At 32.5% G+C, this 24,949-nt stretch overlaps 1 protein-coding gene across 1 annotated transcript in view; it reads left to right on the plus strand.

Moving 5' to 3' along the window:
• Positions 1-360: 360 nt before the first annotated feature.
• The window catches only part of LOC145319778 (uncharacterized), a 162,940-nt gene continuing 138,351 nt past the window's right edge, over positions 361-24,949 (plus strand). The window contains exon 1 of the mRNA XM_080162162.1: positions 361-563. Coding sequence (XP_080018288.1) covers positions 508-563 — 56 coding nt within the window. The 5' untranslated portion in view covers positions 361-507. The remainder of the gene's footprint in view (positions 564-24,949) is intronic.

Below are 24,949 nucleotides of genomic sequence, written 5' to 3' on the forward strand. Positions count from 1 at the left end.
TGCTAGACATAGTTTTTTCGTATGGATGAGAACCGGTTCCTATCCACCGGATTCGAATGAATTACGAGAATAGTTATTTCTCGTATCGTATTATAAACGGCTTTCCGCGGATATAGAATGTACAATTATAAGATTAAAACTAGTTTTTTTAGCCCCGTGGTGCCGAAGGCACCGGCTAAAAAAACTAGTTTTAATCTTATGATTGTACATTTCTATATTCGTAGAAAACTGGATACAATACGATGCTAGACATAGTTTTCGTATGGATGAGAACCGGTTTTTATCCACCGGATTCGAATGAGTACGAGAAAATATTTATCAAAAATTATAAAAAAAAAGTTTTTCTGTATGATCAGGGGGTTGTTTAATGTTATTGTGGTTGTGACTTTCCACACATCAGAACAGCAGAGCAGATTACATACAGAAACACTCCACAAAGATCCGGAGCATTACATACAGACATACTCCACAAAGATCCGGAGCATTACAAACAGACAGATCCTTATCATGATTAGAAACAAGAGATCCAGCTCAGAACGTAGCAAATCAGCCAGAAAAGAAAGGTAGACCTTTTTTTCCCCGCATTTTTTTTTTGTTGACAAAGGGGTTATTTTTTTTGCATATAAGGATGATTAGCAATCAAAAATAACATATTAATATGTTTATTTTAAGAAAAACAAAATATGTATTTACATAACTATGGGTTAATATGCAAAAAACACTTTTTTTTACTGGTACATATTGTTTTTTTTTAGTATTCCTCCTACAGACTTTAGTTCATAATGTCGCTTATCAATTCTTTTATGTACATTCTAAAATAATTATTGTATGTTATTAAACTAATATTTCTACAAAAAAAATCTGCCATAATTATTTACCTTATCTCATAAGAAGGGTTTTCCTTTCATTTTTAAGTAAAAATCTAGAGAATCCAGAGCATCATCCGCTTTTAATAGGATGCGATACTTTAACATTCAAGGATCTTGTGTTAAGTAACATCCAACATTTAACCAACCTTGAGAAGTCCTAACTGTGCAAGGTAATGAGTTGCGCCTGTTTATGGGCCAAGGCATTCCCCCTTACCCTAACTATTTATGTCGCGCACCTGACATTGCAGGAGTAGGAACCATGTTTAACGTTTTTAGTTTATTTAGCTTTAATTCTAAAAGAATTATTCTATGATATTTAATATTTCTATCAACAAATTATTTTACCAAACTTTTTTTTCACAGCTCAACATCCACTCTATAGCACTACAATTTACAGGGTGATCTACAAAAATATTTTAGTATTGTGTCTTTTTTAAGTGATGTTTTTACCATATAAAACATCCTATAATATAAAGTAAAAAGCTTTGTCTTTAGCGAATGATCTCACTCTCCGTCACCCTCCCAATAAAAAATGCCCTCCCCGCACCAAAAAATAAATATCCTTTCTTTATAAATCTTAAATTCGAAATGGGGAAAGGTCGTCTTATTCCCCCCCCCCCCCCCCGATAAGTACCCCTAGTTTAAATAAACAAATAGAAGGTATTCTCTAACTTCTATAAAACTCTGCTTTTTTTCGTGGATATTTTTTTAAAGATATATTTAAAATTCCCTGAAAGTAACAATATTTCTGTAGTTGAACAGACGAAAGTTTTAAGATTTAAATAAAATGAATATTTTTTGGGACACCCTGTACAATTTTTTTCTGAAATTGTGTTTTGTGTAGGAAATGCATTTGCAAAAATATCTGAAAACCTTCAGGGAGGAAGGGAGTGGATAATGGTGGCTGTTTATTACACTAGTCCCCAAAGTTTTATAACAACGTTCCATAATTGATTGGTTTAACAACTTTGAGAACTTTTATTGAATTTTGATTGGTTCATTAAGTTTAGTGTCCAAAGGTTTCAACTACCTAGTTGTAATCAACAGACAGGGTAATTTTGCGTATCATCATTGGGGATGTACTTTAATTCAACGACCATTGTCTTATCCCTTTAGTTGCCTGGTAAACCTTGCAGGCATCCTGGACAGGTTTAGTTGCCTGGTAAACCTTGCAGACATCCTGGACAGGGTGGGACAGAGGCTCCAGGTATATAAGGCAGAGGGGAGGGGGGGGGGGGAGAGTTGTAACCCACAGGAATATAAAGGGATAATACAATGGCCGATAAATGTATGCAAATCCCTGATGATGATACACAAAATTACCCCTTGTGTAAATTACTAGTAGTGGTTAAAACGTTTGGACACTCAACTAAATGAACCAACAAATCAAAATTTAATAAAAAACCCAAGGAATAAAAAAACTTTGGGGATTAGTGTAATAAACATCCCAATGTTCACTCCCTCCCTGTGTACCCCAGGTAATTGGGGGGGAGGGGGGGGGGGTGAGGAGTAGGCCGGGCGCATTTTTGCACAAATGTAATTTCTTTTAATAATAATGATATAAATGTTAATACAGAGTACTCCACATCATTCCATGTAAAATAAAAGTCCGGTCCGAAGCTACTCTATAATTTGAAATGTCCGTCTGTATGTATGTCTGAAACTTTTTTGGGGAAACGTGATTTTCTCAGCCCCTACAAAAGATAGAAGTCTGAAATTTTTTGTCAACATTCCCATCAATATGAAGCATAATTAAGTTTAAAACTTGCTTTTAAGCTGCTTTTCTTTTTCAAAATTTCAGATATAAACCATAATTTTTTTAAGTTTTATGATTTTAAGTTTTTGCATATTTATTTGCATATATATCTCTTTCTTTTCTTTGTTATGACAACAGTTATTCAGCTCTATAAATTACTTTGTCTGTTTGTCTATTTTATTATAGATTTTGAGCTTCGCTACTTGTTGTCATCCTTGTTGTTTTGTTTTTAGTGTAGCTTATCAATTTGACAGGATGCAAATTCAGGATCTGCAAGGATTCATTCTCCTTTTTTTTTAGTAAAGAGTTTTACTTTTCATTGATGGAGGGCTGTGTATTCCCCAAAGTTTTATAATACTATTTTCTCATTATTTAGATGAATAACTTTTTGAATTTTGATTATTTTAATCATTGGGGATGTGCCTCAATTTATCGGCAATTTTCTTATATCTTTAGATCCATGCAAAAATTTGAATCTGTAAGTTTTCTGTTTTCTTAGTGGACTATAATTTTTATTGAAACTTCGTATTGGTCTTATTGGCCGATAAATTTATGTACTGGGAATAATAATACACGAGGTTATCCCTCTTGTAGATTACAATTAATGGTTGAAACCTTTGAACACTCAACTACATTAATTAGCCATTTAAAATCTAATAAAAGACCCCAAGTTGTTCAACGAATAAGAAAACTTTATTAGAATACTTTTGGGACTAGTGTAATGAATAGCCCAATGTCCTCTCCCTCCCTAATTATAGGCAGATATTTAGAATTAAATCATTCCTAGGTTCTTGTTAGTAATTAAAATTATGATAGATTATCTCACATTTATGTTTTATTTTTGTTGAAGTTAATTGAAAAATAATAAAATTAGTGTCAAACTGAGAGCACTAATTGATGATGTGTCACTTAATTTATAATTTCTTTTTTAAATGACTTTTTTATAATTTCTTTTTTATAAATATTTTTTTTAATGTTAAACTGTTTCTTTGATAAGTTTTCTGGGACCCCGAAACTTTAATGTTCCTACCTACACTAAATAATCATTCATTTTTTTGCTATTTCATTGTATTTAAGCTTAATTTAACAACAGTTAAATTGTTAAAAAAAACTTATTCTCATAATTCTTAAAATATTAATTTAAGATTCTAAGGTATTTTTGTGTTTTCCCTTAAAGTGCGCTGTGAACACACCTCCTTCCCCGTTTTGGGGGTTCTTATCTTTTCAGAGCCTTAACATTTTTATTATGCATCTGACAAAGTAGCAAGTCAGGATAACTGGACCCTGTATTTAGATTGTTCTGATATTTTGTTGTGAAAACAAATATTCGTGCAAAGGTTCTATATCTAAAGAATATAAATTGCTCTATTCATATAAAACAGTTTAATATTACAATTTTTTTAGCATAAAACCCCCAGATATCTGGGCTAACAAAACTGCTTTAAATCTAAAAATTTTCATTTTAATATCCGCGGAAATCTGTCCATTAAACAATGCGATTAATAAGTATTCTTCAAGCATAAACCCAGATATCTGAAGGGATTAAACAATGGATGATAAATTGGTGTACCTCCAATTGTTATCAACAAAATTACCCATTATAAGTGAAAATTATGAACACTGTTATTTTGTACAACTTAAATATTAACCCCAAAAGTTTTTTATGTAACGAGGAAATACACTTTAATGATCGGTCACAGTATAAATTATAGTCCAATGTCCCCTCCCTCCCTGCATAAACCTGTTCGTTTGTATGTAACTTTTTTTCCATTAAGTTTTCTGTCTGTTAAAATTTAAAGGCAACAATAGATATGGCTCTTTAAAAAATAAATCGATATTCTATATTACTTGGATGTTGCACCAGATTTTCATGTAATCTTGTAAAGTAATGCTCGCAGCTGGCTAAAATAACGAGACCCACATCCCCTCTAACTGGATAAACGAACTGACTATTAAATACGGTCCATAATATAAATTTAATTTAACAAACTTTCCCCTTCCAATATATTCACGTATATTCTATATCTATTAAACAATTAAAAACTTTTTTTTAAATGGTTCATTTCAATTTTAGAAAAACTATTTTTATGCTAATCAACAATTTTAAGCTGTTATGAAAAGACAGCATAAATTGCAAGTAGTATAGAATAAGTAATGCAAAAGGACACGCAAGGCACAGCAAGGCATGGCCAGGTATGGGTAGAACTCAGGTATCTAGAGGGATAAGACAATGGCCAATTGGTGTACATCCCCAATGGTGATACAAAAAATTACCCCTTCTGTAGATTACGTCTATAGTTGTAACTTTTGGACATAAAACTAAATCAACCAACCAATCAAAATTAATTTTTAAAATCTAAGATTTTTAAGTCAACGAATAAGAAAACTTGGGTATAGACCCTTTAGTGGCAACGCCTCTTAAGGGGAATTCGTAGTATTTCCACATTAGTTTTTAAAGGTTAGGCTAGGTTAAGTTAGGTTAGGTGATTGCCCCGCAGGGTTAGGCAATTGGCCCTGCAGTGTTAGAGCGCCCTGCACAGGCTAGAAATATGGGAAAAGCTACTTTAAAATACGACAAAACGCCCCTTAAGAAGTTTTGCCATGAACTTTAACCAAAACTTTATGATAAGACTTTGGGGACTAGTGTAATAAGCAGCCCAATGTTTCCTCCTTCCCTGGGTAGAACTGCTGCTAACTTTAGGATTGGTTTGGGTGATCTCATTTTTTACCTTTCCTCAGAAGATAATTTTATTCCCTCAACAGATTATGACGTCATACGATAGAATAGCCAATGAGAGGCCAGTATACACTGTAATTGACCAATGGTAAAATTTATGCTGGCCTCTCATAGGTTATTTTATCGTATGGCGTCATAATCTTTTGAGGGACTTTAATCATTTTCCTTTCTTCACCTTTCAACAGATTATGACGTCATACGATAGAATAGCCAATGAGAGGCCAGTATACACAGTAATTGACCAATGGTAAAATTTATGCTGGCCTCTCATAGGTTATTTTATAGTATGGCGTCATAATCTTTTGAGGGACTTTAATCATCTTCCTTTCATCACCATATAGTTGTGTAGCTACTACAAAAATACTTTTTTTGTGCTACATAATTTTTATTTAACGCATCGTATTTTGACAGCTTTCCGCTGATATTAAAATGAAAAATTAAAAGATTTAAACCAGTTTTGTTAGCCTCGAGGGGTTGAATGTCCAAGCTTGTTTAAATTCTTTATTTTTATTTCAATATTCGTGGAAAATTGTCTGCAAAAGATGCTATACATGATTTTTTAGTAAGGCTGAGAATTGGTTCTATTCAAGCGGATACCAATCGGTTTCTAAGCCAAACTGTAATAAAACTTTTAAAGTATAGCCATTTTATTGAAAGATTTACAATTTGACAATTACAAATGTTAAAGGGTATAAATTACAGCATTTTGTAGGCTTCATTTTTATTTTTAGCATATATATCATTACAAAATTAATAACGGAATTTTAGCAGGGTTGTTGGGGACATTTGGCTGAAAACTACACTGGTACCCAAAGTTGTATTATCCTAGGCGTTGGTTCAATCAATGATTTTAATCTATAGAATGTTTTTTTTTATCATTTGGGATGTATATTAATTTGTCAATCAATCTCTTACCCCTTAAGATCCCTTATTTTATAAATTAAATCATTTTATTGAGTTTTTTAACACAGTTTTAAAATAAGGATTACAAATAATTTCTTTTTGACAATCACATCATTTGTACGCAGTACTTTTTTGCCTAAATATGTCTTTTTGAAATGGCGTTCTGTCAACATTTTTTCAGTCATAACCACTTTTGTTTAAGAGGGAAGAAGTGCCACCAAGGATCTAAAGGGGTAAGACAATGGTCAAAAAATTAATGTACAATAGTGATGCATAAAATTACTCCTTATGTATAGTACAAGTACTTGTTTAAACGTATTGACACTCAACTAAATGAACTAACCAATCAAAACTCAATAAAAAGTCCCCAAAGTTGGATGATGTCTAAAATGGTGCAAAAAATGGGGACAAATTTCAAATTGATTTGACGGGGCTGTTTATTTACGTCACAAGTGAGGGGAAAGAAAAGGGAAGGAGGAAAGAAACCCCCTAGAAAAGAGAAGGGGGTATGACGTCACACGCCAAAACAATTTGAAATTTGTCCCCATTTTTTGCACCATTTTAGACAGCATCCCAAAGTTGTTAAGCCAACGAATAAGAAAACGTTATTATAAAACTTTGGGGACTAGTGTAATAAACAGCCCAAATGTCCACTCCCTCCCAGGTAGAGTAGTGCCATAGTAAGTTTACCCAACACTCAACTAAGACTTTCACAGGACATCATGCAAATTTACTAATCTTTGGGGACTAGTGTAATAAACAGCCCAAATGTCCCCTCCCTCCCAGGTAGAGTAGTGCCATAGTAAGTTTACCCAACACTCAACTAAGACTTTCACAGGACATCATGCAAATTTACTAAACTTTGGGGACTAGTGTAATAAACAGCCCAAATGTCCCCTCCCTCCCTGGTAGTAGGCCATAGTAAGTTTACCCAACACTCAACTAAGACTTTCACAGGACATCATGCAAATTTACTAAACTTTGGGGACTAGTGTAATAAACAGCCCAAATGTCCCCTCCCGCCCTGGTAGTAGTGCCTTAGTAAGTTTACCCAACACTCAACTAAGACTTTCACAGGACATCATGCAAATTTATTAAACTTTGGGGACTAGTGTAATAAACAGCCCAAATGTCCCCTCCCTGCCTGGTAGTAGTGTCATAGTAAGTTTACCAAACACTCAACTAAGACTTTCACAGGACATCATGCAAATTTACTAAACTTTGGGGACTAGTGTAATAAACAGCCCAAATGTCCCCTCCCTCCCTGGTAGTAGGCCATAGTAAGTTTACCCAACACTCAACTAAGACTTTCACAGGACATCATGCAAATTTACTAAACTTTTCTTCTTGTTTACATTAGCATACACACACATACGCACACATACACACACACACACACATACACACACACATATATACACACACACACACATACACACACATACACATACACACATACACATACATACACAAATACACAAACTTACATTTAGTGTAGAATTTATTTAAGAGAAATTATAGAGATAAAATAAGATGAAATACTATTTTAGATAAAAATTAAACTTTCATTTGGTCATTTCAACAAGAAAAAACTCTGAAAGTAGCTGAGTATACCAAATTTTCTCCATTAATACTGACAAATGATATTGGAGGTAGGAACATGAAAGTTGTGGGTAAGGGCCCATTTATTCTCCATTGCACAATTCCTGTATCCGTGAGCAGAGTATAACTTGCAGGAAGGGAGGGGACATTGGGCTGTTTAATACACTAGTACCCAAAGTTTTATAATATTGTTTCATTATTTGTTGACTCAAAACTTTAGGGACTCTAGTTGAAGCTTGATTTCTGGGTTCCCAAACGTTTCAACTAATTTAAATCTCCAGATGGTTTAATTTTGTGCATCATTATTGCGGATGTACATCAATTTAACGTCCATTGTCTTATTCCTTTAGATCCCTAGTAACTTTTCTGTGTGTGAAAGCAATTTGTAAATGTGTGAAATTATAACAACATCTTTTTATACGAGTATCTCTGCACCAACCCAGGGAGGGAGGGGACATTGGACTGTTTATTAAACTAGTCCCCAAAGTTTTGTAATAAAGTTTTCCTATTTGTTGGCTTTGTAACTTTGGGGACTTCTAATGAATTGGTTGGTTTATTGAGATTTGCTGTACAGACGTTTCAACCACTAAAGGTAAACTACCGGAGGGATAATTTTGTGTATCATCATTGGGGATGTTCATCAATTCATAGGTCATTGTCTTATCCCTTTAGATCCCTGGCAGCAACCCTGCTAAACTTGGTGGTATCATATTGACAGAAAGCTTATAACAAAGGTTCTTGATGATATCATCTTATTATAGTAAAACGATAAAGGAGGAAAGGGTTAAATAACTGTGTGTCCCCACCCTATACCGACTTTTAATTGGGTATTTGAATATCATCCAATAGCATCGTGAATATTAACACAGCCAAGTCGCTACTAAAAAGAAAAACTAAATTTGCAAGCAGACGAAAAAAATCAACTGATATATTTTCATCCATTCATTTTAATCTACAAAAGGGGTAATATTGTGTAATTTTTCCGCCATTGTCTTATCAATTTAGATTTCTGGTGATGTTTCCATATTTTTTTAAAACCATGGTTTAAACAAGTCATGCGACACATAATATTTTTACAGTTTTATCTTACAAATTATTATATCAAAACAATAAATAATGCAAAAAAAATCAAAATGTTTTTTTTCCAATTTAGCTTTGAAACCGATTAATAACCGCTGGATTAGAACCAGTTCTCAGCAATACTAAAAAGTAATGTATAGTAAATATTAAAATAAAAAAATATAAAGTTAATACCAGTTTTGTTTGCCCGTGCTTTCGGCCCTTCGAGGCTAACAAAACTTGTTTAAATCTCATAATTTTTCACTTTATCATCCGTGTCAAACTGTCTATATTACGATGCGATACAATAACTATTATGCTATTGTAAGGTTCAATTAAAAGCCATTATTTTTTGGCTTGATGTGGCTTTGGCTTATTGAGTACACTTTATTCAATAAATTGCATTGACAAGAACGAGCATTTAGCAAATAGAAATGGATTCATTATTACTTGGAACTTACACCAGATTTTATGTACTCTAATTATGTAAAAAACTTGTAGCTGGCTGAAATAACTATCCCTCCATTCACCTCTCTTACCCATTCTATCTCTTCCTACTAGATGAATGAACTGGCCATTAAGTGATGTCCTAGTTAGCAACCTAAATTGAAGACAGTTTTTCCCTTGTCATAATGTTCACATATATTCTATATCAATTTATACTAATTTGATTGTAGACTTAGTATGTGTGTTTGTCCCTTTATATCTCCAAAATGGCTAAATTAGCACCTTGGGCCAAAAGAAACCCATTGTAAAGTTGCGGAAAAATGTGAGGAAAAAGTTAATATTTGATATTAGAATTATGGCTCCATGATACATACCCCTCCTCCCCCCCCCCCTTCCGGATTGCAGGAAAGAAAGAGGGACAGTTTTTAAGCAATATAAATCCTTATATACAAAAGTAAAAGGATGTCTGTCTGTCTATACCAAAGTATCTCGCTAACCACCAAACCGATATGGTTTTCCTTCACAGTTTAGCTTCTCATAGGTCCTCAAAAGGTTTATAGTTTTTTGAGGGAGGATATTACCACCCTACCGAGAGAAATCACAAAAACAACTATCCCAATTTAGGTATATAGCTGATCTTAACATAGATTGAAAAAAAAACAATTAACGTTTTATTTTATAGGCCGCTAGGGGCGTAGCCGCTAGTATTGTATAATACACATAAATTAAAATCAGAAATTGGTAGCAGCCTCATTTTTTTGACTCTCTATTAAAGTGAGACTTGTAGCTGGCTAAAATAACGATCCCCACCCCACCTACAAGATGAAGGAACTGACCAATATGTGATGTCCATGTTAGCAACGATAATTTTTGCCCTGTCATAATATTCTATAACCATTAAGACAACCTTTGATTGTACGATCTTTGTTAAAGAGTCCCTAAATTTTTTTGTCATAGAAGCAAATATTTGATGATTTAAAATGTATATTATCTGTCTGTGTGTCTAGATGCAAATGCACTAGTATTTATATTTATAGCATAGATACATACATATAACAGGGAGGGAGGGGATATTGGACTGTAAATTACACTGGTACCTAAAGCTTAACAACTTTGGGGACTTTAATTTGGGAATTTTAATTGGTTGGTTCATATAGTTGAGTGTCCAAAAGCTTCAACCCCTAATTGTAATCTACTGAAGGGATAATTTTGTTTATTATCATTTGAGATGTATATCACTTTATATTCCACTAGCGGCTACGCCCCCTATAGGCCTCTAGGGGTACTTGAGGAGGAAGGAGTCGAATTTGATAACCCAATTTCTTATTTTAGATTTTAAAAGAAAAAGTAAAAAAAAGGTTTTTTTAGGGGGGGGGGGTATTTTTCATTTTTGAGGGGGTTGGGGGTGTCCCACCCCCCAAGAAAATAGTTATAAACCTTACCGGGACCTATGAGAAGCTACCCTGTTAAGGAGAACCCGATCGGTTCAGCGGTTAGCGAGATCCTTCGGTACACACAGACACACAAACAGACAAACAGACAAACATCCTGTTACTTTAGTATAAGGATTGTCTTATCCCCTAAGCTCCCTGGAAACATACATACATGCATGTTCCTAGTACATTTTTATACTGCATTGTCATAAAGATTCATTCCACAGTTGGTCATAAAAAGGATGACAACATATACAAAAGCAAAGCCCTAAAAGCTGAAGGAATGACAAACGAACAATAACGATTATATAATTGTAACGCTTTCTAAATTTCTAAACTGTTACAGAAAGCACCATTCAAAGTTTGAAACCGATAAGACAATTCTAACATGTATAAATTAACAAAAAGAGCTAATCGTAACGGACGGAAGGACGAACGGACCGACCCTAATTATAGAAAAGCTTCGCTTTTAAAAATAATTTTGTTACAAATTTTTTTTGAAAATCAAAATAAATAAAATTGATTTGTTAAAAGAATAACTAAATGAAAATCTTATTTTGATGTTCTTGGTTCTCTATAACTTACTTTGTCCATATGTCTGTCCGTCCATTACGTCACAGGAAAATCTATTTGGTTGGGTTTGTTAAGATTTGCTCCTGTGCTACTTCAGGTAAATCTATGAAATTTTCTGTTTGTCCAGCTATTTTGTTTAAATTTACGCAATATCTTATTTTTTATTCCTAGCTGTAATAACTCTTTTTAATGAATGGATATAGAATATAAGTGGATATATGGACATGGGAAAATTTGTCGTCAATTTTGGTTGCTAACATGGACCTCATTTATTGAAAATTTCGTTATTACAGTAAAAGAGGAGGGGATGGGGTAAAGGGGATATATGGACGATATCGTTATTTAACCAGCTGCAACTATAACGATGTTAGATTACATCAAAATCTGGTGTAACATCCATGTATTTAATGTCGATTTTTATATGCTATGATTAAACTTTTTCTACTATCTTCATAATTGAAATTTGAATAATCTTGAAATTTGATTTTTTCTTCTCCAAACTGTTTGTGACAGATTATTAGATGGATTAGCAAAGTTTTACATAAAAAGTTGATCCCATATAATCCACATTTTTAAAAGCGAAGCTTTTCTATAATTAGGTTCGGTCCGTCCGTCCGTCACAAACGGATAGCTTTTTTCGTTAATTTAGGCATGTTAGAATTGTCCTATCGATTTCAAACTTTGCATGGTGATTCCTTTAGTAGTTAGGTACGATTTATAAAGCGTAGCAATCTATAATCATAACAAGAATGTCCCTACGTCCATTTTAAACATGTTGATTTTTTACTTTTTTAACAACAAATTTTTATGTGATCTAATCATCCGATTGATCTGATTTTTGGTATGTTGATTCGTGGAACAACAAAGTATAATGTTTTAAGCAAAGCAACTCTATAATCAAGTCCTAAAAATGTAAGTATGTCCATAATATTCTGATTATTTAGTTCTGACACTCAACAAAAGTTAATCTTCGTCTGTCATATCGTTTCAGAGCTTCGCTTTTATGGATGTTGTCATCCTTGTTTTTATAGATTTATTATATTATTTGCGATAGTTTAATAATAACGATTTCTTATTCGTTAGTTAACTTTGGGGACATTTAATGAATTTTGATTGGTTGGTTAATTAAGTTTAGCATCCAAACGTTTCAACCACTTAGTGTAATCTATAGAAGTGGTAATTTAGCGGTCATTGTCTTAACCCTTTAGATTCCTATATATTTCAAGATTATACTTCATTATTATTACAGAAATAATTAAACAGAACAACTGTAAATAAGCTTCGCTCTTAAAAATTAAACTTTCTAAATATGTTTGAATTCTAAACACACATGTAATGTTAATGTAATGTCAGTATTTGTCAGGGAGGGAGGGGACATTGGACTGTAAATTACAATTGTAAAGGTACCCAAAGTTTTATAACATAATTATCTTATTCGATTGCTCTAAAACTATGGTCACTTTTTCAAGACTTAAAGTGTCAAAAATTTTCAACCAATAACTATAATCTACAGATGGCGCATTTTTTAAAATCATCATTGGGGTAATATTTAAATTTATCGTCCATTGTCTTATCCCTTCAGATTTCTGGTATTTGCAGACAAATTTAAAAACATTTTCGACAGTAAGGTCCAGAAATAGAAAATACACACACACACACACAAATGCTAGGTGAACCATAGAATTTGTAAGGGAGATATACAGATCAGGGAGGAAGGGAGGGGACAATGGATTTAAAATTCATATTTCTTGAACATTGGGTACCAGAACACATGCAAGTTTTATTATTTTGGCAAATTTCAAAGACTTTGGGTACCAGCGCAAAGCATGCCGCTAAAACAATTATTCCCAAAGCAGACCACTCTTACTGAACTAACCAATACAAATACTAGCAGACTATTTGAAAAAAAAATCAAAATAAGTTTATTTTGGTTTTTAAACAAAATAGTTTTCTTCTAAGAATGGGTTGGATAAACCAAAAATTCTACCGTGATACTTTTGTAACTTTCCATTCTAATCAACTCCTTGTCAAATATGAAAACAAACCCCAATTATGGTACTATTTTGTAAGAAACTGCCAGTACTAAGGTCCTACCTTTTATGATAAATTACAGACTATTCACAGGAAAATAAGACAGGATAATCTAATTTTAAATACTTTTCTTTCAGTGTTTAATAATTTTTATTATACATTACAAATCTAATAAAGATTGCTATATCTAAGTTTCTTAAAAGTTCATGAAAGTTTAAACTATTTTATGGAAGAGAACCTTCATTTTTCAAAAAGAAATCTAACTCTTTCCTCAAGTGCCTATTGATACTTCTAGTATCTATGATTTTAGCTGATTTACTACTTTTATCTTATGTATAGTTTTTATGTTGAAACATAGTAAATTCCATGGATCCCTTGATACACACATATGCAAACACTAATAGTGACAAATAGCATGTTTAAATATACATTTAAACTGATAAAATCGACAAAGGTATAGGAATCAGGGATTTAAAGGGATAAGACAATGACCGATAAATTGATGTACACCCACAATGATGATGCACAATTTACTTTTTCTGTAGGTTACAATCTATAATACAAAGTAGCTTGATCTCTGTCCATCTGTCTGTCCATCCGTCCCTTAAGATCTCGGTAACCACTGAACCGATCGGATTATACTTTTCAGGGAATATTTCTACAGGACTGTTGTGATTTTATGTTATTTTCTTGGGGGGTGGGACACCCCCAACCCCCCAAAAAACAAAAAAATCCCCCCCTCCCAATTTTTTTTTTTAATTTTTACGAATTTTGCGAATTCAACTAATTAATTATCTAATTGTTCCAAAAGTTCTGATATCAAAGAATATTAAATCCTTAACATAAAACTTTGGGGACTAGTGTCATAAACAGCCCAATGACCCCTCTCTCCTTGTACAAGAACACAAGCTTTATTCTAAATAAACTTTAAATAAAAAGAAAATAGTTTACAATTTAAGAAGAAAAACTTTTGGTATTTTAAAATGTTAAATCGCTTTAAAGATTTAGAGTCACCGCACGTTTCACCCCTTTTTACTATTTTTCTATTGAAAGATTAGTTTTAAATTTTATCCTGGGGGGTAACTAACAACAAATGTTTTCTGAGAAATCTATTAAACTTTGTTTAGGGTTCATCTTAGTCACCCCAGAGAGGGAGGGGACATTCAGCTGTTTTTACGCTAGTCCCCAAAATTTTATAATTATGTTTTCTGATTTGTTGGCCTTACAAATTTGGGGACTTTTTTTGAATTAGATTTGTTGGTTCATTTAGATCTGTGTCAAAATGTTTGAACCACTTATTTTAATCTAGAGACGGGGTAATTTTGTGTATTATCATTGGAGATATACTTCAATTTATTGGCCTTTGTCTTATCCCTTTCGATTCCTGGTTATTCACCCTTTCTTTATATTGAAAATTCCTAGTTCAAAATACATACAAGGATAATACAAAGTAGATGATATATTATAAATGTATGAGTGGATTACTGCATCTTAAAATATGGTACGGAATGGAAAATAGACTTTGGAAGGAAAAGCATGTATTATAGAGCACACCTCTATCTTTAATAGAAGCCGAAATATTGAATAGTAGAGTATCCTCGCTAAATGTACAATAAATGTATAACCAGACGACTACCTGGTTCCAGTGGTGTGGACCTTTGTCATTTGCTAGCAAATTTCTCTTTTGTAAAGAATTGGCTGTTTCAAAATTTTTGACGCTATTGGCCGATATTCAAGGACCCAAATTCAAGGTCGGCACAGGGTCCCTACCACATGGACATAAAGGTATTTAGCCCCTATCCCCTCTATTTTTTACTTTGCCCCTCTTAAAAAAAAGGGCTATATGAAGTGTCAAGGAAATTGGTGGGTTTTCTATGAAACTATTTAAAACTATTCATGATTCCTAGAAGCAAATAAACTCAGTTTATTTAGATAAATTAATTAATTACCAGAATTTTATTTATACTTGTCTTTTAAATAATCTATTGAGCATTTAAGTATTTTTTATTAAGATTAATAGTAAGAAAAAATACCAATGAGCTCGCGGGTTTGATTCATAGCATTTAATCAATAGTTTAAATTTTTCTTTAGGTGGAGGTTTAATTTTTTTCTAGTGGCGATTTCTTTTGGGAGGGTGGTAAACCTCCTGAGACCTTTGAGAAGCTACCCTGTTAAGAAGAACCCGATCGGTTCAGCAGTTAGCGAGATCCTTTGGTACAGACAGACAAACATCCTTTTACTTCATTATACTGGATTACTAGTTGCTTAGTCGCAAGTATCTGGAGCTATGTATTCAAGGGAGGGAGGTTGTAAAAATCAGTACCAGTATGACTTTGAAACCGATAAACATCCGCTGGATTAGAACCGGTTCGCATTCACATTGAAAAATCATGTATAGCATTGTATTACAGACAATTTTCTACGAACAAGAAATTAAAAATCATATAAAATACCATTTTTTATTAGCACGAGCCTAAAGGATAACAAACTGGTTTTAATCTTATAATTTTTTATTTTGATATCTGTGGAAATCTGTATATAAATACAATGTGATAAATAGCTATTAAAGACATATATTTTAAATAAGATTGTCTTTTCAAAATTGCCAATTTAAGCTTCCCTAAAATGGAAAACCCAATCAATCTAATGGAAAGAAAAAAATTATTAAAATTATAAGTGCAACCTATCAGACAACCAACCCTTTGATTGCACTAACCTTCTCTTAAAGTCTCAATTGAGCTTAGTAGGTTTATTGTATTTGATTCTCAACCAAAGCATTCCCCACAATTGTCATTTATGTAAATAGACATACTATATCAAGATTACGCTTCTGATCCGATTTTTCGTCAAATCTTAAAAGGAACATTATTAGCAGACGATAGTATTGTTTACTTTCGACTAAAGCTAAGGTGGATTCTTTTAAAAAAATAGACTCGCTACTCGATGGTGAGGCAAAATTATTTTTGTGAAAAATCATCCTAAAGCTTATAAAATATCTTCAAAGATTAAACAAAATCATATGTTAATAACCATTTTATGATTTTATTTAATTTTTGTATATTTTTTATGCAATTTTTGAGGATTTTTCACAAAAATAATATTGCCTTACCAGCGAGTAGCGAGCCTAATTTTTTTAAAGAATCCACCTCTGTTTGAAGCTTTCTCATTTATAACAAAATTTTTGAGCAAGTAAGTTTGATTCGGTAAAGCTTTGTACTAAGAAATGATATTGTTTACAGCTGACTTTTATCTATGTATGAAATGAAAAAAAACATGCGTTCGTAATAAAATGTGTACACAATTTCAACCAATGAGATTTAATGTAGGTTCCGATGCTATTCTCCTATTAGCTCAATCAGACATTACCTCACTTATCTTACTACCTTTATTTTTGTGTACTAATAATTAATTATAGATTATTTGATTTTGGATATCTTCATGTATGTTTTTTTTCCAGAATATTTTGTTATTGTTTGTTAGTATCATTAAGATGTTAAAGCAAGAATGTGTGTCTTTTATAAATAAAAAAAAAACATCTAAAGAATAACATATAAAGCAAGTGTATCACCCCTGACCTTTGCCTCTCTTAAAACAACTTGTAACTTCGGGTTCTTCTGAACTTTGCCTTATGAAACCAAACCTAGTTTTTTCAAAGTTCAAATCGGGGCACATTGTTTTTTTTCATTGCTGTTTTCATTGCTGCTATGTCAGACTGCCAGTATGGGCAGATGTTCTTGGCCCGCAAACAGGCCAAAACTCAAATTATGAAAGAATTGGTTGTTTGTTAAGTCAATGAGCTGTTTATATAAAATTCTTATATCTTCGACAACGGGGAAAGGTCAGCTGATGGAAAACTATGTATGTTACCCAAACTTTACCCTCAATTTAAATTTATTATGAAGCACTTAATACTAATAGTAAATATAACAAGATGACGCTATTCAATACAAATTGCCAAAGATGGCCAATACACTAACTAAATTATCAATGACAGGCCAGTGCATAATTTAATTGACCAATGGTAGACCAGTATGATGTCATTTTTATAGGCACTTTAAAAAGATTTTAAATTATGACAAAATTAATTACCTTTTAAAGAACAATTCCTTTGTCCATAAAAAAGGGCTTAGCCCATATGTTTTTTCTTCTATTTTAAAATAATGTTGTGATTCTACAGTGTCCCAATGCCAAAATAAAGGATTTTGTTAAAATATGTGCAAGTTTTCACGTTATTGTTGTAAATAATTTATATGTTTGTGATATATGGCAAGACTTACAGTACAAAAGGTGTAAACTCTTACAATCAGTCAATACAGCAAAAATAGTATGACATAAATATTGCTTGTAAAAAAGCGCGCGAAATCTGTCTTTTTGCGTTTTTTTTTATTGCTACTTTTTATTAATTTTATGGTCTTGACTTTCGTAGATTACTTGAAGTAATATTTGTTTTTCCAATGTATTTGAAAAATTTCAGATAATTTATCTGAAAATTCTTTAAATATTTTAAGCGATCAATATGTTTACCTACGAAATGCTTTTATTTTGACTTTCTATTTGGATTTTCATGAATTGAAAATACGTTACCTACAACGGCTTTCAGAAGAATCTGGTATTAAGAAAATTGAGGGGGCACGAGCTATATGTAACTCCACCCAAGAGTGGGGACCCTGTGCCAACTTTCAATTGAGTCTTTAAATATCAGCCAATAGCGTTAGAAATATAAACATAGCGAAGCCGCTACAAAAGAGCAGAAATTAATTTGCTAGCAGACTAAAACGGTTCATACCACTTGGGTCAGTTATTCAATACTTATACATTATTTGCTATTTAACCACGGTCTTTGAACATGTGGATTGATTGGTTGGTTTAATAATTTTGATAGCATAATAAAATTTATTATTATTGGGATCTTACATAAGATTATCATGTACTCTAATATAATGAAACTTATAACTGGCTAAACACCCACTTTTCACAATCCCCTCTCCTCCTATTAGTACTGGTTGAACGAACTGACCAATAAGTGTTTTCCCTTGTCATAGTAACCACGTATATTCTATATCCTTTATAATAAACGAGCTGATATTTTCAGTTTTGTATGTCCACCTGTAAAATGATGCAGGGTTCTAAAGGGATAAGACAATAGCCGATAAATTGATGTATATCCCTAATAGTAAATCACAAAATTACCCCTTCTGTAGATTTCAGTTAAAGGTAGAATCGTTTCGACACTGAACTAAATGAACCAACCAATCAAATTTCATAAAAGTCCTTAAAGTTGTTAAGCTAATGAATAAAAAAAACGTGATTTTTGGAACTAGTATAATAAACACCCCAATGCCCCCCCCCCCCCCCCCCTCCCTGAAAATGGTGTCATAATGGATACAAACTTTATCAACACAACTTCTTCTGCACAGAAATATAATAAACAATAGACAAACAGATGGACATAGCATTTAGATTTATATAAACAATAGACGAACAAATAGACATATCATTCAGAAATATGATAAACAATAGACAAACAAATAGAAATATCATTCAGATCAAAGATAAACAATTTACAAATTTTCCTTATTTCAGGTATGTTAAACGTTGATGCATCGTCTTGAAACACTTCCGGTTTATAGATTATTTTATAGATTTTAAGTATCAAACGTGTTCAAGATTGACTTACTATCGAAAAACTCTAAAGAAAGCTACTTCATTTATTACTTGCGCTGCACCCCTAGGATCTAGGAGCTATATAGTTAAACGGAATAGAAAATAAAATCATCCAAAGGCACAAATCTATAAATAAAATAACCCAAAAGCATCCCGGTGCCTTTATGAATTTTCCTAAAAAGGAGAACTCAACCAGTAAAAGAGTTATTTAAATGTTAAGCTTCAGGGGACAAAACTACCAGGTTGTATAATAGGATTTACGTCGTATTAGTATCAAAATTGATCTTCCAAAGAACGCTTTTCTAATAATGAAACCATTATCTTTTATTGTGATGTTAAATAACAGCAAAAAAATCAAGAAAGGAAAAAAGAAATAGAATTGTTACTTTTTCCAGTTAAAAGTTTTGTTTGAATGTTTGTTTATCTTTTTGTAATTTACAGACAACGCCCTCTCATAAAACATAAATTTGTTCATACACTACAATTTAAAACTTTTTTATTTATAAAATTAACTGCTAAAATATATAAAATCAACCAATGATGTTGCTCTAAGTGATGTTTAGTTGATCAACATTGGGTATTTACATAAATATTCCCTATATTGTCTTATTCCTTAAGATTCCTGAGGTGAATTCTTAAAATCAGTTTGGGCAAAATTATACCCTCTAAATTTTTAGCAAGCCTCACTGATTTTAGTGAGGCATTTTTTTAAGAATTCACCTCTGGTTTAAAGTTTTTGTCGTATACTATGTAGAATTACAATTTATGACATCTTGATATTATCAAAGCGTTTGATAACAAAAAAAACTGGCTTGTGGATTTCTTGTGAAGATTCGTATATACAACACTTCAATAAGTCTATCACTTTTTTGGTAAATCAAAGCCTCGCTAATATATGTCATTCTTGTTTTCATTCAATCTACCAGTCATTTTTTTGTCGCTTTACTGTGCAAATTTCGGGTATAGTCCTTTCCACGACATCCCTCCATAAGGAGCGATTCTTCGTATTTTTAAAATGGCTTTTTATAGGTTATTTTAGGTTAGGTTTTCAACCATTTTTTAACACTATTTTATTACTCTGCACCTGGGATCTAATTAGATAAGGGATAAGACAATAGCCGATTAATTGATTGACATCCCCAATGATATACAAAATTTCCCCCTTCTGTAAATAAATTAGTAGTTGAAATGTTTGAACACTCAACTTAATGAATTAACCAATCAAAATTTTAATAAAAGTTGTTGTACCAACAAAGAAAGAAACGTAATTATAAAATTTTTGGGGACTAGTGAAATAAACCAGAAAAAGAGGGGACAATGGGCTGTTCATTACACTAGTCCCCAAAGTTTTATAATGACGTTTTCTTATTCGTTGGCTTTACAACTTCGGGAACTTTGATTTCAAACACTTATTTTAAGTACAAAAGGGGAAATTTTGAGTATCATCATAGGAATGTACATCAATTTATTGGCCATTGTCTTATCCCTTTAGATTCCTTATTACCTTGCACACTGTAATGTTGCAAAAGCTTGCAGCGGGTTGCAATATTTTTTTTTGCATGAAAAAAGTCATCAGATGTTAATTTCCGCAAAACTGAAGGGTCATATATTAAAAATCAACTAAGCTTTATCAAGATATTTTTACCCAAAGGTAGTTTACAAACTAGGGAGGGAGGGGACATTGTGCTGTTTATCATACTATTACTCAAATTTTTATAATAATATTTTCTCATTCGATGGCTTAACAACTTTGGGGACTTTTATTAAATTTGTATTGGATAGTTGATTAAGTTGAGTGTCCAAACGTTTTAACCACTTATTGTAATCTACAGAAGGGGTAATTTTTTGTATCATCATTGAGGATATACATCAATTTATTGGCCATTGCCTTATCCCTTTAGATCCCTGTATATAAACAACTTAAAGTATGTTTTCCGTGGATATTAAAAAAAGTGGCGCAATTTTGGTTAGCAACAAATTTAACCTATATTGCTAGTGGCTTCTCCCCATCCAAATAAACTAAAACATGCCTTATATATTAATGAACAATTGATCGGACATAAATACATATTTACAGAGAAACTTTTGTATATAAATACATTTGGAAATAAGAGATATTTTTATTTATCTATTCAATAAATAAGCCTTCCTAACTTTTAATAAGAAGTTATAATTAGGTATCTAAAGGAATAAGACTATGGACGATATAAGGATATAATTCCCGAATGAAGATAAACAAAATTACCCTATTTGGAAATTTAGATAATTGGTATAAAAGATTGGACACTGCAAGTATTTTGATAACGAGTTTATTAAACAATGGGTACCAGTACAATTTTAACTCAAATGTCCACTCCCTCTCTAGAAATTACCAGTCTATCCATCTCAGGCGTCAGTGTATTGATTTTATTCCAATATCACTCCCCCCCCCCCCCCCCCCCAGCAGCCACAGAAGTAGTATTAATCACATATTAGAACAATCATACTTTTGCTTTTCCATTTTGCAACCCTTATATAAAACCATTATTACATTTAGTGGTTCAAACGTTTGCACACTCAACTTAATGAATCAACCAATCACTATTTAATTAAAGTCCCAATAGTTGTTTAGCCAACGAATAAGAAAACATTCATAAAAAACGTTGGGGACTAGTTTAATAAATAGCTCAATATCCCCTATCTTCCTGATTTTATAAAGACTATAAAGATTAGTAAACGATAATTGTAGAGTAAAAATTAGATATTTATTTCTTATGAATCACATCAGATAAAAGATTAATCTATTGAAACTCTATTACTTAACCCTCCTACCTACTCAAATGCTATCTTCTTCTTATCTATTCTCTAGATCTCTCTCTCTCTTTCTTCCTCTCTCTCTCTCTCTCTTTCTCTCTCTCTCTCTCTCTCTCTCTCTCTCTCTCTCTCTCTCTCTCTCTCTCTCTCTCTCTCTCTTTCTCTCTCTCTCTCTCTCTCTCTTGTTTTCTTATCTTATCTCTCTAATCCTCTCTCTTTTCTTATTGTTCTGTGCATGCTTGTACTTATTGATGTTCCTTTTCCTAAACATTAGACGTAATATTCATAGACTAGCGGATACGCCCTTAGAGGCTAAAGGGTATGTCAATTTTACCACTTTCAATTTTAGTTTTAGAAAAAAAGTAAAAAAAAAATGGTCTCTCTATCTATCTCTACCTCTATTTATTGGATCTACAGGGTGGGGCAAATAAGACCGGACAAATTCTAACTTCTAAACAAATGAACATAAAATCGTGAATTTTAAAGATTTTTTTGAATTTTAAAAACTGGCAAGCAAAATAGGTATATGACTATTAGATTATTCAATAAAATCGCCGCCAGCCTTAATCACCGCCTCTACCCGCCTCCTCAACCGCCGGCAGGTGCAGGTCAAAATGTACCTGTCCAAGCTGGCGTAGTTCTCCTTGATAGTGGCAATGAGGGAGGTCTTTTTGGTATGGGCACGTCTATTGGTGCATGCTTCAAAGTAGCCCCAGGCCCAAAAGTCCATTTAATTAAGATCGGGCTGCTGGGAGGCCACATTTCCCTAGGAACGTGAGTAACCGCAGGATCCAAATTCGCCCAACTTTCAAGCTACCCTTAGACACGGAGGCTCTTATTTGAACCACAGTTGAGCTAGAACGACGTTCTTTACCTTTTTGGAATTGGCTTTAAGTTTCAGCTAGGGTTGTCAGCGCAACCTATAGTCTAAAATGAGTTTCAAAGTTAAATGTGGGTCCCTGAAGTCAAGAACCGAGAAATTTTCACGAATTTTCATGGTTTTTGACGTTTTTTACATCTCAAAATATGCCCCGTTCCACTTTGCTGGAGTACTACGGCCAAGCCATTTCAGATAGAGAGCTCTAGTCTTTTCTAGTGTCTTACTTATGTATCTAACAGTATCCCCAGCAAGTTTCATAACTCTACCTCACCTACAGATGGGCTGAGGTCAGATGTAGTGGGCCCTAGTCGAGAATCAAGATTAAACTACCGGCGCATTTGAAATCTGTCTTGTTGAACATATGCGCAGCCAGCTCGTTGTACACGTCTAACTTCATCCAAAGATTTTTTTGTGCTAAAAGGTCATTACCTAAGCTTTTTATAGTGTGGTAAAACGTCCTGATTGGTCAAGTAGTTTTGGCGCTATGGCCGTTTAAAGTTTGTCCGGTCTTATTTGCCCCACCCTGTATATATCAGTGAAGATATCAGTGCTCTGACTACTCTACAATTATCTCTATTTATTGGATGTGTATATCAGTAATGATATCAGTGATCTGACTACTCTACAATTATCTCTATTTATTTGATGTGTATATCAGTAATGATATCAGTGATCTGACTACTCTATAATTATCTCTATTTATTGGATCTGTATATCAGTAATGATATCAGTGCTCTGACTACTCTATAATTATCTCTATTTATTGGATCTATATATCAGTAATGATATCAGAGATCTGACTACTCTATAATTATCTCTATTTATTGGATGTGTATATCAGTAATGATATCAGTGATCTGACTACTCTACAATTATCTCTATTTATTGGATCTATATATCAGTAATGATATCAAAGATCTGACTACTCTATAATTATCTCTATTTATTGGATGTGTATATCAGTAATGATATCAGTGATCTGACTACTCTACAATTATCTCTATTTATTGGATATGTAAATCAGTAATGCTATAAGTGATCTGACTACTCAATAATTATCTCTATTTATTTGATGTGTATATCAGTAATAATATCAGTGATCTGCCTACTCTATAATTATCTCTATTTATTGGATATGTAAATCAGTAATGCTATAAGTGATCTGACTACTCTATAATTATCTCTATTTATTTGATGTGTATATCAGTTATAATATCAGTGATCTGACTACTCTACAATTATCTCTATTTATTGGATCTTTATATCAGTAAAGATATCAGTGATCTGACTACTCTACAATTATCTCTTTTTATTGGATGTGTATATCAGTAATGATATCAGTGATCTGACTACTCTATAATTATCTCTATTTATTGGATGTGTATATCAGTAATGATATCAGTGCTCTGACTACTCTACAATTATCTCAATTTATTGGATGTGTATATCAGTAATGATATAAGTGATCTGACTACTCTATAATTATCTCTATTTATTGGATGTGTATATCAGTAATGATATCAGTGATCTGACTACTCTACAATTATCTCTATTTATTGGATATGTAAATCAGTAATGCTATAAGTGATCTGACTACTCTATAATTATCTCTATTTATTTGATGTGTATATCAGTAATAATATCAGTGATCTGCCTACTCTATAATTATCTCTATTTATTGGATATGTAAATCAGTTATAATATCAGTGATTTGACTACTCTACAATTATCTCTATTTATTGGATCTATATATCAGTAATGATATCAGTGCTCTGACTACTCTACAATTATCTCTATTTATTGGATGTGTATATCAGTAATGATATCAGTGATCTGACTACTCTATAATTATCTCAATTTATTGGATGTGTATATCAGTAATGATATCAGTGATCTGACTACTCTACAATTATCTCTATTTATTGGATATGTAAATCAGTAATGCTATAAGTGATCTGACTACTCTATAATTATCTCTATTTATTTGATGTGTATATCAGTAATAATATCAGTGATCTGACTACTCTACAATTATCTCTATTTATTGGATATGTAAATCAGTAATGCTATAAGTGCTCTGACTACTCTACAATTATCTCTATTTATTGGATGTGTATATCAGTAATGATATCAGTGATCTGACTACTCTACAATTATCTCTATTTATTGGATATGTAAATCAGTAATGCTATAAGTGATCTG

The sequence above is a fragment of the Acartia tonsa genome, chromosome 1 (genome assembly GCF_053477335.1).
Source record: "Acartia tonsa isolate MP-2025a chromosome 1, ASM5347733v1, whole genome shotgun sequence".
Classification (NCBI taxonomy): Eukaryota; Metazoa; Arthropoda; class Copepoda; order Calanoida; family Acartiidae; genus Acartia; species Acartia tonsa.